The sequence below is a fragment of the Myotis brandtii genome, unplaced genomic scaffold (assembly GCF_000412655.1).
Source record: "Myotis brandtii unplaced genomic scaffold, ASM41265v1 scaffold315, whole genome shotgun sequence".
Classification (NCBI taxonomy): domain Eukaryota; kingdom Metazoa; phylum Chordata; class Mammalia; order Chiroptera; family Vespertilionidae; genus Myotis; species Myotis brandtii.
In genome coordinates, this window is record NW_005362075.1 from 587,860 (window position 1) to 604,781 (window position 16,922).

At 36.3% G+C, this 16,922-nt stretch overlaps 1 protein-coding gene across 1 annotated transcript in view; it reads left to right on the top strand.

Annotated features, from left to right (window-relative positions):
• The window catches only part of UACA (uveal autoantigen with coiled-coil domains and ankyrin repeats), a 65,112-nt gene that overhangs the window by 22,982 nt on the left and 25,208 nt on the right, over positions 1 to 16,922 (top strand). The window contains exons 4-13 of the mRNA XM_005870247.2: positions 1,470 to 1,534; positions 2,352 to 2,409; positions 6,668 to 6,738; positions 6,838 to 6,944; positions 9,123 to 9,304; positions 10,380 to 10,417; positions 13,119 to 13,187; positions 14,508 to 14,615; positions 15,136 to 15,168; positions 15,678 to 15,776. Coding sequence (XP_005870309.1) covers positions 1,470 to 1,534; positions 2,352 to 2,409; positions 6,668 to 6,738; positions 6,838 to 6,944; positions 9,123 to 9,304; positions 10,380 to 10,417; positions 13,119 to 13,187; positions 14,508 to 14,615; positions 15,136 to 15,168; positions 15,678 to 15,776 — 830 coding nt within the window. The remainder of the gene's footprint in view (positions 1 to 1,469; positions 1,535 to 2,351; positions 2,410 to 6,667; positions 6,739 to 6,837; positions 6,945 to 9,122; positions 9,305 to 10,379; positions 10,418 to 13,118; positions 13,188 to 14,507; positions 14,616 to 15,135; positions 15,169 to 15,677; positions 15,777 to 16,922) is intronic.

Here is a 16,922-nt window from a genome sequence, read left to right on the forward strand (position 1 = left end):
AAGTGTGGTTTTGAACTCTATATCCAGTAGTTTGCTTTCCTCCATTTCTGTCATTTGTGACCTGTTTCTTTGTCTCCGCATTTTTTATGCTTCCCTGTGTTGATAGAGTGTCTTTCTACATATCCTATAGGGTTCAGTGTCTCAGCCTCCCCAATTACCTGAGGTGGACACTCTTGGTGCACCCCTTTGTGGGCTTTGTGCACAGTCTTGTTGTAGTTAAGCCTTGATTGTTGTAGGTATCACTGGGAGGAATTGACCTCCAGGTCAATTAGCTGTGAGAGCTACAGAGAGATCTGCAGAATCCTCTTCTTTGTTTGGGGTTTGGAGGTGCCCAGATGAGGCCCAGCTGTGAAGCAATGCAAGCTGCTGTGGGGCCTTGGGCCTTCTTGTGGATGTTCTGGGTCTCTCTGACCCAGCTTCAGTTTGTTAGGAAATTTTAGATTGCAAAGGGCCAGGCCCTTCATATGCAAAAGCCTCTTCCCACAGTTTGGGTGGGGTGGGGTCTCAGGGAATCAACACGGCAGAGCAAACAGCTATAGCTGCTCCTCAGTCCTACCCTAAGAGGCCCCAGGTCTCAGTGTTCCACGGTAATTGCTGCAAGCACCTCTGAGAGAAAGCCGCCCTCGAGTTCCGCCTGATGCCAGACAGTCCAGTTTCTCCCCGTATGAGTCTGGGTCCCCAGAAACTCGCCCGGAACTGGAGTTCAGAGCATTCGGGAGCTTGAGACTCCCTCCTGATTGAAAAAGACAACCATGTCCTCAGTTACCAGCCCTTTCCACGTGTGCCTCCGTACCTCTGCACTTTACTTCCGCACCTCCTCTGAGTCTCAGTGTGCTTTTCTCTCTCCTTCTAGTTGTAGAATTTCCACTCAGCCAGCCTTCTTGTGGTTCTGGATGATGTCCGTTTTGTCTTTTAGTTGTATTTTTGAAGTGGTTGTGCAAGGCAGCAATTTCAGGTGTTTACCTATGCTGCCATCTTGGTTTCTCACGAGACAAAGACTTTGAATGAACTTGGAATTTTAGTTGAAGCATAGAAATTACAGAATACCCTTTTTTTGACTTATATCTCTTAACTTCCTCTATTTTAGAATCCATGCTGCCTATATGGAAATGTTATGAAAAATCTAGGTATCTTAATCTTCTTTTTTCCTCATCCTCTTTTTCCTTTTCTCTTCCTCTCTTCTTTGTTGTGCCAATATTTAATTATTTACTCTGTCTCAGGCACTAATAGAGGTACAGGGCAAATAAGACAATGTGCTTGCTCTTTTTGCATTTGTATGTTTAATTTTTCTTCCCACCTTCATTTTTTGGTGTGTACAATTATATCTTATCAAAATATCAACCCAGATGAAACAACTTAGAAACTGAAAGCATGCTTACAAATTAAGTATCCTGTCAATTACTTTTGAAAAAAATGAATCATATTTCTATGGAAAAATTCACATGTATTTTAAATTATTTCTTTTATAGGAAGAAATGCTCTTCACCTGGCTGCAAAGTATGGACATGCATTGTGCCTACAAAAACTTCTACAGGTAGTAAAAGTGGTTAATACTTTGGCTTTATTATTTTAATTGCAAATAATAGATGTGTTTTTAATGTGTTTTTGGAATTTGAGATGAAAGAAAATAGTAGGCTAACTTTGAGTATTAGCTTACATAATAATTTTTCCATCATTTGTGAAAGAATGTGAACAATAAAGAGCAAAAACTCTGAAGGAAGTGAATTGCATAACTCAGTGTATTAAAAATAAATAACAAAAGACATGGCCTTCCTGTTGACATTAGCTGGAGATTGGAATTTTCTGTTGTCTGGTATATGGCAATAAGATAAAGCGAGACAACATAGGATCTATCTGTTTTTAATAAGCATCCATAATTTAAACTAAATAATATTAACCACTAGTTAAACATGTAATCAGGCAGCCAAAAAATTCTATGAACTAGTGGGCTGAATTTTCAGTTAAATGGTTCAGTCATACATTTTCATAAACATTTTCGCCACTAAGTTAAGCAGCAGAACTCATTTTTTTTTTCTGATTCAGTTCATGTTTTAACCCATGCTGGAAAAAAACATACAAAATCCAAACTATAACGTAGTTTATATGTACCAGGCTATTGTAATGTACCATATATTTTCCTGTTTGGTGAAATATTGTTAAATTTACAGTATAACATTATTATGTTTGTTTCATGTCAAAATATTTAGTGGCTTATCTAGAGTTTTTGGTGTTTTTTTTTCATAAATGGAATATTTTAAGATTAACACCTGTTAATTGGAGTTCAGATATTTAATTTTAAATAAAATTTAAATAAAACTCTTCTAGATGACTAAGTTCTTGTATTTTAACAGTACAATTGTCCCACTGAACATGCAGACCTGCAGGGAAGAACCGCACTTCATGATGCTGGTAAGCAAAGATTGCACTTGGACAGAAAGAAATATTTGTTAAAATGGCTAGGCACTTATATTAATTTGAAAGTTTTAACATGCATATATTTGTATGGAGAAATAGAATATTATAATTTTTTTACTCAAATTTGAATATATATATTTTTAGATTGTACAGCTTAGAAAGATTCATTCAGTCAATATTTACTGGTCAGTTTGCTAGATACTATAAGTCCAAAGATGAATAAACCTGACCTCAGGGATCTCCAGAAGTGGGGGTGGGGAGAGAGAGAGAGAGAGAGAGAGAGAATGAGAATGAATGAGAATTAGTGAGTTAGTTTGGGAATTGGCAGGAGAAATGGGAGGAAGATTTTTCTTTCTTGAAAACTACATTTACCTAATTAACATGTCTGAACTTCATTTTTCTCATCTTCAAAATAAAGTTAAGCCCAGCCAGTGTGGTTCAGTGGTTAAGCATCGAGCAGTGAACCCAGAGGGCACATGCTGGGGTTGTGGGCTCGATCCTCAGTGTGGGGCGTGTAGGAGGCAGCTGATCAGTGATTCTCTCTCATCATTGATGTTTCTGCCTCTCTTTCCCTCTCCCTTCCTCTCTGAAATCAATTTTAAAATGTGAAGTTAATACTACTGCAGTAATTATGATTAAATCATGAATAATCCTGGCATGTAGTAATTTCTTAATTAAGGGTGGTGGTGATTATTTGGTTAGAGGTGTTAGTGCTGAATTTCATGTCACTGTAATATTGCTATATTTTAAAAAAGATTTATACTAATCATTTCGCAGAGTTTATTACTCTTAGTTGTATATCTAAATTTATCTGTATTCTTTAGGTGTCTTAAAATACTTAGAAAAAAGTTGGATATTAAGTATTTTTGGAATGTAATGTTTGACCTGCCATTTGATTCTTCTAAACCTGACACTCCTACAGTTTATTAGAAGGCCAAAAGAAAGAAAGAAAAAAATACTTACCTTTCTTCTCACATATATGGACTATCTGCAGTAGATTAAAGTGGTTTGCATTAAACATGCATTGTACTTCAAATTTCCTTTAAACTTTTATTCCTAAATTTTTTTTCAATTTTTTCTTTTTATATTTTTTGTGCTTTTATAATAGTTTAATTTTTACACAATACATTTTTGTGTAGAATGGTATTATTTGCAAAGCATTTTTACATACATTATCACTTAAGCCTCGTAATGACCCCTGTGAGTTACTATAGATTTTATTTTTGTTAATCCTCACCAGAGGATATGTTTTTCCATTGCTGTTTTAGAGACAGTGGAGGGAGGGAGGGAGGGAGGGAGAGAGAGAGAGGGAATTTTTACACAATACATTTTTGTGTAGAATGGTATTATTTGCAAAGCATTTTTACATACATTATCACTTAAGCCTCGTAATGACCCCTGTGAGTTACTATAGATTTTATTTTTGTTAATCCTCACCAGAGGATATGTTTTTCCATTGCTGTTTTAGAGACAGTGGAGGGAGGGAGGGAGGGAGGGAGAGAGAGAGAGGGAGGGAGAGAGAGAGAGAGAGGAGAGACTCATTGGTTGCCTCCTACACGTGCCCTGACCAGGGCCAGGATCGAACCTGCAACCCAGGTACATGCCCTTGATGAGGAATCCAACCGGAAACCCTTCAGTACATGGATTGATGCTCTAACCCCTGAACCACACCAGTCAGGACACTATATAGATTTTATTTTTGCTGATAATTTTGTATTGCTACTTTAATAAAAACAGAAGCTTAGATTCACAAGTGATGTGCTATCAAACTTTTATGGAATCATCAAGACAAATTCACATATTAAATTTAAAATAATTTTAAAAAATTTATATTTGTAATGCTAATTTGCTATGCTTGATGGAATTTAAAAAATTATTTTGCTGCTTTCTAAAATATGAATACGACACATGATATTTCTGTTCTCTTACTACCTTTTCCTAGTTTTTAAAAAATTAATCCAACATTATTGATAATCACTTTTTAAAAATTATATTAACTATTTATTGTGGAAAATTTAAAACATACATAAAGTTAGAGAGAATATTATATTAAAACACCTATACTCTTTTTGTTGTTGTTTTTTTGTTAATCCTCACCTGAGGATATTTTTTCTATTGATTTTTAGAGAGTGGAAGGGTGGGGGAAAGACAGAGAGAATCTTCTATATGAGAGAGACACATCAATTGGTTACCTCCCACACACACACTGACCAGGGCTGGGGATCAAGCCTGCAATGGAGGTACATGCCCCTGCATGGAATCAAACCTGAGACCCTTCAGTCCATAGGGCTAATGCTTTAACCACTGAGCACTGACCAGGGCAAACACCTATACTCTTTACTCAACTTAGACAGTTATTAATATACTAGAGGCCCGGTGCACAAAAATTTGTGCACTCGGGGGGTCCCTCAGACTGGCCTGTGCCCTCTCGCAGTCTCGGACCCCTTGGGGGATAACCACCTGCTGGTTTAGGCCCGCTCCCTGGGGAATTTGGCCTAAGCTGGCAGTCAGACATCTCTCTGGCAGCCCCGGAGCCCTTGGGGGATGTCCACTTGCTGGCGGGGAGCAGGCCTAAGCTGCAGTTGGACATCCTTAGCGCTGCTGAGGAGGTGGGAGAGGCTCCCGCCACCACCACTGTGCTGGCAACCATCAGCCTGGCTTGTGGCTCAGCAGAGCTCCCCCTGTGGGAGTGCACTGACCACCAGGAGGCAGCTCCTGCATTGAGCGTCTGCCCCCTGGTGGTCAATGTGTGTCATAGTGACTAGTCTTTCCCAGTCGTTCTGCTGTTAGGGTCAATTTGCATATTACCCTTTTATTATATAGGATAGAGGCCTGGTGCACGGGTGGGGGTCGGCTGGTTTGCCCTGAAGGGTGTCCCGGATGAGGGTGGGGGTCCTGCTGGGGTGCCTGGCCAGCCTGGGTAAGGGGCTGATGGCTGTTTGCAGGCTGGTCAAGCTCTCCCCACCCCCCAGTGGGGACCCTCACCCCATGGAGGTTTGGCCAGCCTGTGTGAGGGGCTGATGGCTGTTTTCTGGCTGGCCACACCCCCTTTAGGGTGGAGTTCCCCACTGGGGTGCCTGGTCAGTCTGGGTGAGGGGCTGAGGGCCGTTTTCAGGCTGGCCAAGCCCCCCGGCGACGGAAGCTCCCAGCCTCTCCTTTTTTTTGTATTCTGGGATTTATTTACCTTCTATAATTGAAACTTTGTTGCCTTCAGTGGAGCTCAGAGCTGGCTCCTGCTTGCTTCAGCTCCATGGCCACGGCTGGCTGAAAGCAGGTATCTGGGGTTTATTTATCTTCTATAATTGAAACTTTGTTGCCTTCAGTGGAGCTCAGAGCCGGCCGGGAAGCTTGGCTTCCTCCATCACCATAGCAACCAAGCCTCCTGCTCGCTTCAGCTCCCTGGCTGCCGGCCGCCATCTTGGTTGGGTTAATTTGCAAATAGTCGCTCTGATTGGCTGGTAGGCATGGCTTAAGGCGTAGCGAAGGTATGGTCAATTTGCATGTTTGTCTTTTATTAGATTAGACTAGAGGCCTGGGGCCCGAATTCGTGCACCAATGGGGTCCCTCGGCCTGGCCTGCAGGATTGGGCTGAAACTGGCTCTCCGACATCCCCCGAGGGGTCCCAGATTGCAAGAGGGCGCAGGCCAGGCTGAGGGACGCCACTGGTGCACAATCAGGGCCAGGGAGAGACTCGGGAGGTTGGCCAGCTGGGGAGGAACAGCGGGAGGGCTCCAGGGCATGTATGGCCCGTCTCGCTCAGTCCCAATTGGCCAGACCTCAGCAGCAAGCTAACCTGATTGGAGTGTCTGCCCCTTGGTGGTCAGTGCACATCATAGCGAGCGGTTGAGCGGCCTTAGCATATCATTAGCGTATTATGTTTTGATTGGTTGAATGGCGGACTGGTTGACCGGACACTTAGCATATTAGGCTTTTATTATATAGGATGTATATATTTTGGTTCATCTATATACCACCACACATTATTGTCCCACTCCACTGGCATTTTTTTTGTTTTGTTAATCATTACCCAGGGAAGGAGAGAGAGAGAGAGAGAGGAGAGAGAGAGAGAGAGAGAGAGAGAGAGAGAGAGAGAGAGAGAATTGCTGCTTATAATGCTAAACTGAGAGTGAGCGATGTGAAGCTTGGTAGTCTAGAAAATGAAGAATTTATCCCTTATGTGGACCTAGCAAAACACCACATATGTCTTACCAACAGCTGTTCATTATTTATCATTTTCCTTTGTTCCTCAAAGCTATGGCAGACTGTCCTTCTAGCATACAGCTGCTTTGCGACCATGGGGCCTCAGTGAATGCCAAAGATGTAGTAAGTCAATTTATGTTAATTCTCATTTCAACTCATGTGTTCTAGCTTTTATGTTTTGGGTGATTTGTTGTCTTAATACTTTTTATTTTTCTTGTTTAGGATGGGCGGACACCACTTGTTCTAGCTACTCAGATGTGTAGGCCAACAATATGTCAACTGCTAATAGATAGAGGAGCAGATATTAATTCCAAAGACAAACAAAACAGGTAAATTTTTTTTTTTAATCACAGCTCCCCACATACCAGCTGCATGCACAGTGATTCTGAAATTCTGCTGCTGTGATAGCCTTTCCATCCCTTTTGGTTCAGCCCTTCCTTGGAATTAGCACCACTTATTTTTCTTCAAAGTCTGCTGAAGAAGGATGGAGAGGCACATAGGGGAAGATGACGGGTAAATGCAAAATATAAGCAATGATTAGGGCCTGTCTTCCAGTCAAAGAATTAACCAACGAGGATCCCAGTTATTTTAAGCTTTATGAAAATGTTTCATAAAATGGGCTTAAATAAGATAAAAGGGAGAAGAATAAAAAGTCAGATCTACAGTCTACTTTGTTAGTGAGTCTTTTGGTTCCTGGAGCTTGACATGTTTCAGTACTGATTTTCTCAAGGTGTTTTTCTCCTTATCCTGCTCAGGCACAATGCCACCTCCTTCTGTGACACTGAGTTCATTCTCTATCCCACGATTCCCTTAGTTTATTTTTGCTTTTGTATTTGATGCTATTTTAGTTGGTGTGCACTTACAATTTCTATCTGTGATTCTCGCTTTCCCCTTTTCCAGGTCTGATATTTCATAGTGCTTACTATATTATAATTCTAGGGTTTATGGTCATAAAGTTTTGGACAACAAGGTATCTGAAAAACAGCCCCTCTACTAGTTGAATAATTTATAATGAGTTTCTGGGATTTTACAGATGATTGAGTGAAGTTGTTGGTTTCTTTTGACTTAATTTTATTTTTCTAAACATGTATCCTATTGTTTGTAGTTCATTGGAAGTGGAGCAGTATAAAGGCTTTAGATGTCAGGTTTTTTAGCACTAACTGTTTTTATTGTTCATGCATCTCAAAGGAAGAAATTCTTAAGCAGTTAAATCATTGACATGATTATTAAGAAAGTGGCTTTTTGTATTACTTTTTTCTGAAAATATTATAATCTGGTCCCAAGTATGTCTTAAAAATAAATTTTAGTATCAGAGAGGGATGATCTGGTTGATCCATATATAAGGCTTTATTTTTATTTTTTATTGCTCTTACATTTTTCCAAGCATGTTTGTCTCTGTTTTTTTTTTTTTAATTGGAATTTCTCTGCCTCCCCCCCCCAAAAAAAAATCAATGAGGTAGGACAGTGTGTATTATATAGAGTAAATAATAGATGGTTTTAAAAATAAATTAAAATCTTCAGTTCTGACACTGTGTTGAAGTTTCTTTTTATTCACTGCCCTATCTGTATATAGCATTTCCCCCAATAACAAAAGCTTTGTTAATGCCTGTTTTATATAAAATTGTATACCAGTAACTATTAGAGAGTATAAAAGAGAAATAGAACATAACTAGTAAAGCAAGAATCAGTTTCCTTATGAAATCCAATATTCACAATTGAAGACAGTTAGATATAAGATAACTCACTTCATTTCATTAGGCGTTGGTTTCCTCAGCAATAAAAATAGAGAATTGGGCACAATAATTGCTAGGATCCTTCTAAATTTGCATGATGATTTAATTATTTTGTTACATTATTACTATTTGCCGATATACTGTTAAGCGTTTAGTGCTGATGATTCTGTGATGGCAGAATAAACCAGAATTCCATGTTAATGGGGTTAATCGAGGAAGGTTTATTTGAGGAGGCAAGTTTTAAAATTAGGTGTGAAGATGTGAAGGTCTCCAGGTAGGAGAAGCAAGGCTCTTCTAAAAAAAATAAATGAGGAACAGGAATTTGGTTCTTATTTTGTTTGGTGTAGAAGGGATTCATTGGGGAGGTTTGCACGTTGTGGTTCAGTTCATGAAGGGACTTGGATAGTTTGGGTTTATTGTAGTTTTGAGCTGGTTGGTGACAATACCAGCTGTGGATGATATCTGTGGTAATTGACTTGTAGGACATAGTAGGACAGGAATAAAGGGAGTTAGTTTGGGAGTAGAAGTAGGAAACAAATGTCTATAAAGTGATACATACTTTAGCTCTGCAAACTAAAACACAAAGCACATGTTTTTATAAATGCAGTGAAGTAAAAATATAAGATTAAAACATAGAGTGAAATTTGAATCTGCAATAAGGATGACTTTTTAAAGTAGTATTTGTTCTTTAGAAATGGGAGCTCTGGAAGAAGATTTCTAAATATTTTCTTAGATCTGTCTCAAGGTTTTTTTATTCTCCATCTTCCCTTTTAGAACTGCTCTCATGCTAGGTTGTGAATATGGTTGCAAAGATGCTGTAGAAGTCTTAATTAAAAATGGTGCTGATGTAAGCTTGCTGGATGCCCTTGGCCATGATAGTTCTTACTATGCAAGAATTGGTGACAATCTTGACATTCTAACCTTATTGAAGACTGCGTCAGAAAATACCAACAAAGGTACCAGAAGTTTCTCTAACTAGAAAAGTCCAGAATAATAAGGAGCAGCTTTTAAAGATTTAGGCGGTAGAACTATAGTTTGTAAGAAGCAAAATATTCGTTACTGAGGCAATATGTGTTGCAAATATTGTTTAGTTTATCACTAAAGCCTACTATACTGTGGAATAATTTATGAACTGAGTATAAAGGTCAAATCAAGTGTTTTAGTTTTATATATATTTGGGGGGGATGAAACTTTTAACTTTTATACTTACAATTTTAAAGAATCATTGTTCAAACCTGTATATAAAATATTCACCCAATATTTATTGAATACTTGCGCCAAGTATTTTTCTGTGCTTATTAAAGAGAAATTGGAAAACATAGAAAAGTACAACAAATAAAATTAGTCACTCATGCTACTACATTGGAGCCTCTATTGACATTTTGAGGCCTATCCTTGCACTCTTCTCCCTGTGCATGAAATCGAGGTCACCTGGAATGAACTGTAGATTACTAAGTGTAATATATTTTATAGGCTTTTCCCTCGTAAATATTTTTTCTATGATATGATTTTTATTGATGCATAAAATTTTATCTAAGTTTAATTTAATTATGAAATTTTCTATAGGTATCATTAAAGTTTTTAATTTTTACTAATATAAATAACAATTTAGTGACTGTCCTTATGCATAATTATTTCAGCATATTTTTATTATAACCTTAGAATCAATTCCCATAAATTGAATCATGGGGTTTCAGGGTATCCACATTTGTTTAAGCTTTTATTGTATATTGACAAATTGCTTTTCAATTAAGAGGTATTTTTAATATTGCATTTTTCATCTCTTCCCTCCCTAGCATTGAATATTATCTACCTGGATATTGTCATAGCAAAAAAACCCCACAAATTTTGCCAATTTGAGATGCAAAAATGCTATTTCACTATTATTTGAACTATAAAGTTTTAAGCATTAGAGGAAACTTAAAATTTAGTTTTTTCATATGAACTCAGTTGTATCGTTAGGGAATTCATATCCACTTGAGTTAACCTGCTGTTTCACTGTTTCTGTTCCTCATCTCTTTAAATCTTCAGGGAGAGAACTTTGGAAGAAAGGACCATCAATACAACAGGTAGATCTTAAGATTATACATAACTGTTTTGAGTTTTAATGGGTTCTTCTCTCTCTGCTCAGTTAATCATGCCCATATAAAACTTATGTATTAAGATCTGGAGGTTTTATCTAAATACTATCGCTCAGCTTGAGACTATGGATTTTAATTACAATGAATATATCCAATGGGAAATAAGTAGCCTCCTGATTGCTGACCTTCAACATCCAGCCCTTTGAAGTATGAGATACTGCACTTGGTTGAGATTCTTAAATGATGTATTTTAGCCTGGCAGGTCATAGCAGCTTTTTCTGTTCTCCCTTAATAACGGATCATGTATTTACTGTTTTGGCAAAATTCTTCCAACGTAATAAGAAATGAAGAAAACAGAGCTCAAAATTGATTATATATTGTGATTTCAATACTACTGTTAACATTTTGATTCCCTTCTTCTCTGTATGTATTTAATTTAATGAGGACTTTTCTTAAAAACAAAACACAATACATGAAATAATTCATACCTCTCACTAATTTTATTACCAAGTCACTATTTAACACTGGTTTTGTGACCTAGTCTCAGTAAATGTCATCATTTTGCCCTAATCTCTTCGAGATATAGCGGGGTTGGTTTGCGGCACTCTCTTCATCTTGCTCAAAAGCTAGTGTAGGCAGCTTTCCTCTTCTGCTGGCTGTTTCCTTCCAGGCTTTCAGCTTTTCTCTAGTGAGAGGAACCTGAGCACTTCCAAACCCTGAAGAGAAAGTAATCAGGTACCTTCTGAGCAATTCTGATCATCATTCTGCATCATTTCTCTACCTCTCACCTGAATCTGAAAGCTATATTAAAGCATGTTTCCCATTTTAATCCATCAGAATTAAGTAATATATTCATGCATGGGTCATGTCTGCTGTCACTTTTCTTTTCCATCTGGAGCAACTGTGTCAACCTTCTCTCTCAGATAACCTAAGTGGCGGGTAGAGTGAAATAAAGTGTGCACTGTTGTGTTTGTACCAGCCATCTTACTTAGAATCTGAGAAAAATGATTTCTGAAATATTAGATATTTAAAGAACTATTGAATGTTAATATATGAATGATATTCCTCTTAGTGTTAATCTAAAAGAATGCATGGAGTTAATAGTCTGCTAGGAACTGAAAAACTCATTTACTTCCATTTTTATTGAATACATTAAAAATATATTCTGTAAATAGGATATTTTCTAATACTAAAGGGCATATAATCCCTGTTACTGAGAAGACTACAGGATAGTTTAAAAAAATAAAACTTAATTTCAGTTTGCTTAACAGATATTTGTAGAGCACCTGTTATATGCCAATTACTCTTCTAAGTGATGGGGAGATCATAGTGTTAAAGTTTCTGACTCATGGAACTAACTCCTAGCCTAGTGAGAGAGATGACTGATAGGTAGACAAGTATTTAGGATCATAGCAGATGCTTTGAAGAACAGTGGAACAGGGTTAGGAGATGAAGAGGGAGAAGTAGGGAACTGTTTTAGATTGTGTGGTCAACAAAGGCCTCTTCCAGGAAGTGACATTTGAGCAGAGATCTGAAGGAAGTGAAGAGGGAGCCACAGGGCTCTGTGGAAGATGCCTCACTGAGAGAGGCAATGGCAAATGCACAACCCTGATGAAGGCACATGTTTAACAAGGCCAGAGTGACAGGAGTGATACGCACTTCATGGAGCAGGAGAAGTGACAGGTGCTAGGTTATGAAAGGACCCTCTGAAGGGAAGGCAGGGGATGAAAGTGGTATGAGACTGGCCAGATTCCCCATGAAGAACAGTCCTTTGGTAGAAGGACAGAGGCTAGAAATGTAGTTTGGGCCAAATTGTAATTACAGAATATTTTTTTAATGGGAACTTGTCCCTGTAAATCTAAATCCAAACGTGTTAGAATGATAGTTTAAACACTTGGTTAAACAAAACTCAATAAATAATATAAAACATAATAAAATTATCTTACAGAATGAAAGCACTCGCTTTTTTTTTTCTTCTTAGTTCTCAAATAGAAGAAAGAAATGGTTGTCTAAATTATTGTGTCGATTTAAAAGTCAATTTGGGTGAAAAAAAAGGCGGTTGTTCTCTTGTTTAATAATTATGTTTTTATTAAAGCAGATCTCTAAGCTGGAATAAGGTTTGAAAGCAGTAAGTGTACAAAACAACACATATCCAACCAAGTCACTAGAGGTCTTTTATATAGCGCTGTTCAGAATATTGTCTGTTTTTTACTTACCACGCCATTGGTATTTTATTTCATACTTGGGTAGTGTTAAAATGTTCAAAGAAAGAAATAATTTCCATATTTTCTTTCAACATTATGTGTCTCCTCCACCACCTCCTTGTTTTAAAGTCTAAATTCTTCCTTTGGGAATGGCTAATGATGCTTTATGGCACAAATCTAGCTTTATGTCTAGTACAAAGTCTCTCACATTGTTGTGACTTTGGTTAAAACAACTCTTTAACAATAAGGATTTTAAATTGTGTATTTTATAGTATTTTAAAATTGATTTATTTAAAACCAGTATCCTTAAAGATGCTTTCCACTTGGAGTTTTAAATGGAAACACTGCTGCCTTGCATTATGTACACCAAAATTTAATGTTAGATAAACTGAAAATCACTAATTGGCTTTATTGCCTATTGAGGAAAATGCATATTTCTGTATTCTCATACTTGCTAACCTGTGTTCTCTTTTGTTTTACCAAAGCGAAATATGACACACATGCTAGATGAAGTAAATATGAAGTCAAATCAGAGGGAGCACCAAAGCATTCAGGTAAAAAAGGGGAAAAAAATTGGTAGCTTCTTTTGCAAAGAATTTCAATGTTTTTTTTTGTAGTGGGGTGGGTGGGGAAAGAGAACAAAAATGGGGGGAAATGAATGGGGGAAGCAAAGGTAGCTTGGTAGGTTTTGTGATTCTATTTTCTTATCCAGTTCCTTCTGAAAGAATTGACTTTTGATATGAAAGTTTGGGTCAGTATTATCTTACAGAAAGTATTGCTTTAATATAGAATAGGAAGCAAATAATTTAACAACTTCACATAATTTTTTGTTCATTTAAATATATCTGTTTTGGGCCTAAATCATAAATTGCTATTTATTTTAGGTAATTAATTATAGTGATAAAATGATAGTTGTTAATAAAACTAAATAAAATTTGAACTTCTTCTGAAAGTATTTTTATGCTGATTAAGAAAAATAATTTTGTTAATGACATAGCACTTTTTACCTTTTACGTTTGTCATTGTTCAAAAAATAATAATTATGTGGCTTATGTTGGAAGAAAATCCTATAATTAAATGGTTTGTCTTATGACTGAAATACCATTAGAATATAATGGTATCTGAATGGCTATTTTCCATATGCTAAAACAAAAGTATTTTATTGGGGTTTTATTATTTACTATGTAGTGTTAAGAAAGTGGAACCATAACAAAAGCATTAAGAATAGTCTTATAAATGTGAAGGGTGTTAAACAAAAGTGAAAATGGCATATTCGTCTGCTATATCCTTTTTCCAGATGATGCTTTTACTTTTTATTAGAATCATAATGGTTTGCTGTCTTGTATATACTTGTATTTATTGGATATCATAAGACTGTAATTTTCTGTGTTATTATTTTTGATCTATGCATTTAAATCATTTGAATGTCATTGAAATTATTGAATTCTGTAATTAAAGCTTTTATATATGTATATAGAGTAAAAGAGAAAAATTCTTTCATAAGAATTGCTCTTTTAAGATTGGTCTAGCACAGCGGTTCTCAACCTGTGGGTCGCGACCCCTTTGGGGGTCGAAAGACCCTTTCACAGGGGTCGCCTAAGACCATCGGAAAACACATATATAATTACATATTGTTTTTGTGATTAACCACTATGCTTTAATTACGTTCAGTTTGTAACAATGAAAATACATCCTGCATATCAGATATTTACATTACGATTCATAACAGTAGCAAAATTAGTTATGAAGTAGCAACGAAAATAATTTTATGGTTGGGGGTCACCACAACATGAGGAACTGTATTAAAGGGTCGCGGCATAAGGAAGGTTGAGAACCACTGGTCTAGCACTCACTTATTATCTTTACTATTTAAGGATCTCCAGATTGAAAATGGAGATTTGAAAGAAAGGTTGAGAAAAATTCAGCAAGAACAGAGAATATTATTGGATAAAGTCAATGGTTTACAGCTACAGCTAAATGAGGTAAATAATCTGCATAATAAAAAAATCCAAAACTATTTTGCTACTAGTAATCATCATCGGTAATAAGTTGTTAATAATTGCCTGTCACATCAAGTCATGGTGCTAGGTGCTAAGGGAACTAAAATCAGGCCATTGCCTTGAGGAAAGTTCTATCTCACTGGGACCTTTACATGAAACTTTTATGTCTGATATAAGAACAGAGAATACTGTTGGTATGTAGTAGAAACAAACAACTTTAAGTTGGGGCTGTTGGATTGGAGAGGAAGGAGTAGACAGAAAATGTGAGAAGGAAGAGCAAGTAGGTGTTGATAACTGATGGTGCCCAGAAGAATCAGAGATGCTCCCGAGCCTGCAGAGTGGGAAGAGTGACTGACATCTCAGACAGCAGACAGTAAGAATGGGCATCCTTGTTCCACTCTTAAAGACAGGTGCCAGTTCTTTTAAAAGATATTTGCCAAGCTCAAGTTTTTTCAAATAAACTGTCAAAAATGAAAATACATTTCTTCTTTTTTTAATTTAGGAAGTAATGGTTGCTGATGATCTGGAAAGTGAGGTAGGAGGTTAAATTCTACTTTAAAACTGTGCAATGTTATATAAATTGAAGATGATACCTCAGTATAGGTTTAAGTCGTGAATTGAGATGGAGACCAGGATTCTATTTCTGTTTATTGCTCAAAGAGAAAAAGAAAACCTACATGTGACCATAAAAGCATGTTTTAAATATATGGTGTGGATTATCATTGACATTTTATTGTTAATGCCTCTGAATATATCATTTTCTATGAAGCTTTCATGAAAAGATGTAAAATTCTAAACATTTTAAAGGAAATAATATTTAAGACAAACAGAAATTTGAAATTTTCATAATATTGTTTGTATATATTATATATTTTATTAGTATATGTATAGAAATTTCAACTCTACTAATAGTTATAAATCTACCAGGCTAGAGAATTTATTAACTGCAGTCCCGAAAGTAATTCTAATTCATGTTTCCTAAAACATATTTTTAACCCAGTTTCAAGCACAGTGTGATTTTGTTCTGTATTCTTTCCATTTCAGAAAGAAAAGCTGAAGTCCCTTTTGGTGGCTAAAGAAAAGCAACATGAAGAAAGCTTAAGAGCTATTGAGGCTCTGAAAAATAGATATAAATATTTTGAGGTATAGAAAGCTTAAATTATTTCATATAACTCATAATAGGTAGTATTAAAGGACTTGGAGTCAGACTTGAATTTGTATTATCATTCTTTTCTTTATAGTTTAAATAAATTAACCTTAGACAGTTTTTTATTAAAAATTTCTGAGGTTGTTACATTTTGACAAAATTATAGTAATTATGCCTTTTTCCAGAGTTGTTGTAAAGGTTAAATGAGACCTTTGAAATTGACTAGCATATAACAGACATTTAGTTTAGTTCTAGTTTCTCCTCATTTCCATGCTAACCATTTAAAGACTTTATATATTTGCCTATAAACTTGCAATGATTGTGATGGCAATAATAACAAAGTATCATATCAGTGAATAGTGGTATTATCAGGATTATCTCAGAAAAAATTCCGTACATACGTGGATTACGTAGAACACATTGTTTGGTGAAGAATAGGGTGTTAATAAGGCTCAGATCACATACTCGTCTTTGGTTGGATCAATTAACTTTTAGTTTCTGCAAGGCCCTGTTTTTTAAAAAAAGACTTTATTGAAATATTAGAAAGCACACATGATCAAGTGTATAAGTTGAAGAATTTTTACAAATTCTTAGGATCAAGAAAAAGCATTATCAGTATCCAAAATCCTCCTCACACTTGCTTCCTTTTACTACTCTATGCACCAAGGGTGACCACTCTCCTGACTTTTAACTGCATAGATTCATTTTGCAAGGTCATAATATATATTTTATAAATGTCATTCATCACTGGGGTTCACTAAAAAGGGTGACCTATTTAGTGTGAATCTTCATCTTTATTGGGGAATATAGCTCCAAAGAACATAGCAAAGGTAAATTTTTTTCTTTTTTGATTTTTTAAAAATTTATATTTATATTAGTATCAGACATACAGCAAAGTGGTTAGACAATTATATAATTTATGAAGTGATCCCCCTGATAATTCAAATACCCACCTAGTACCATATATAGTTATTATAATATTATTGACTTATGCTGGACTTTACATCCCCGTGACTATTTTGTAATTATCAATTTATAATCACCTTTTTCACTGTGTCTCCCAACCCTTTTCCCCTCTGGAACCGTTAGTTTGTTTTCTGCATCTATGACTCTGTTTCTGTTTTGTTTGTTTATTTTGTTCT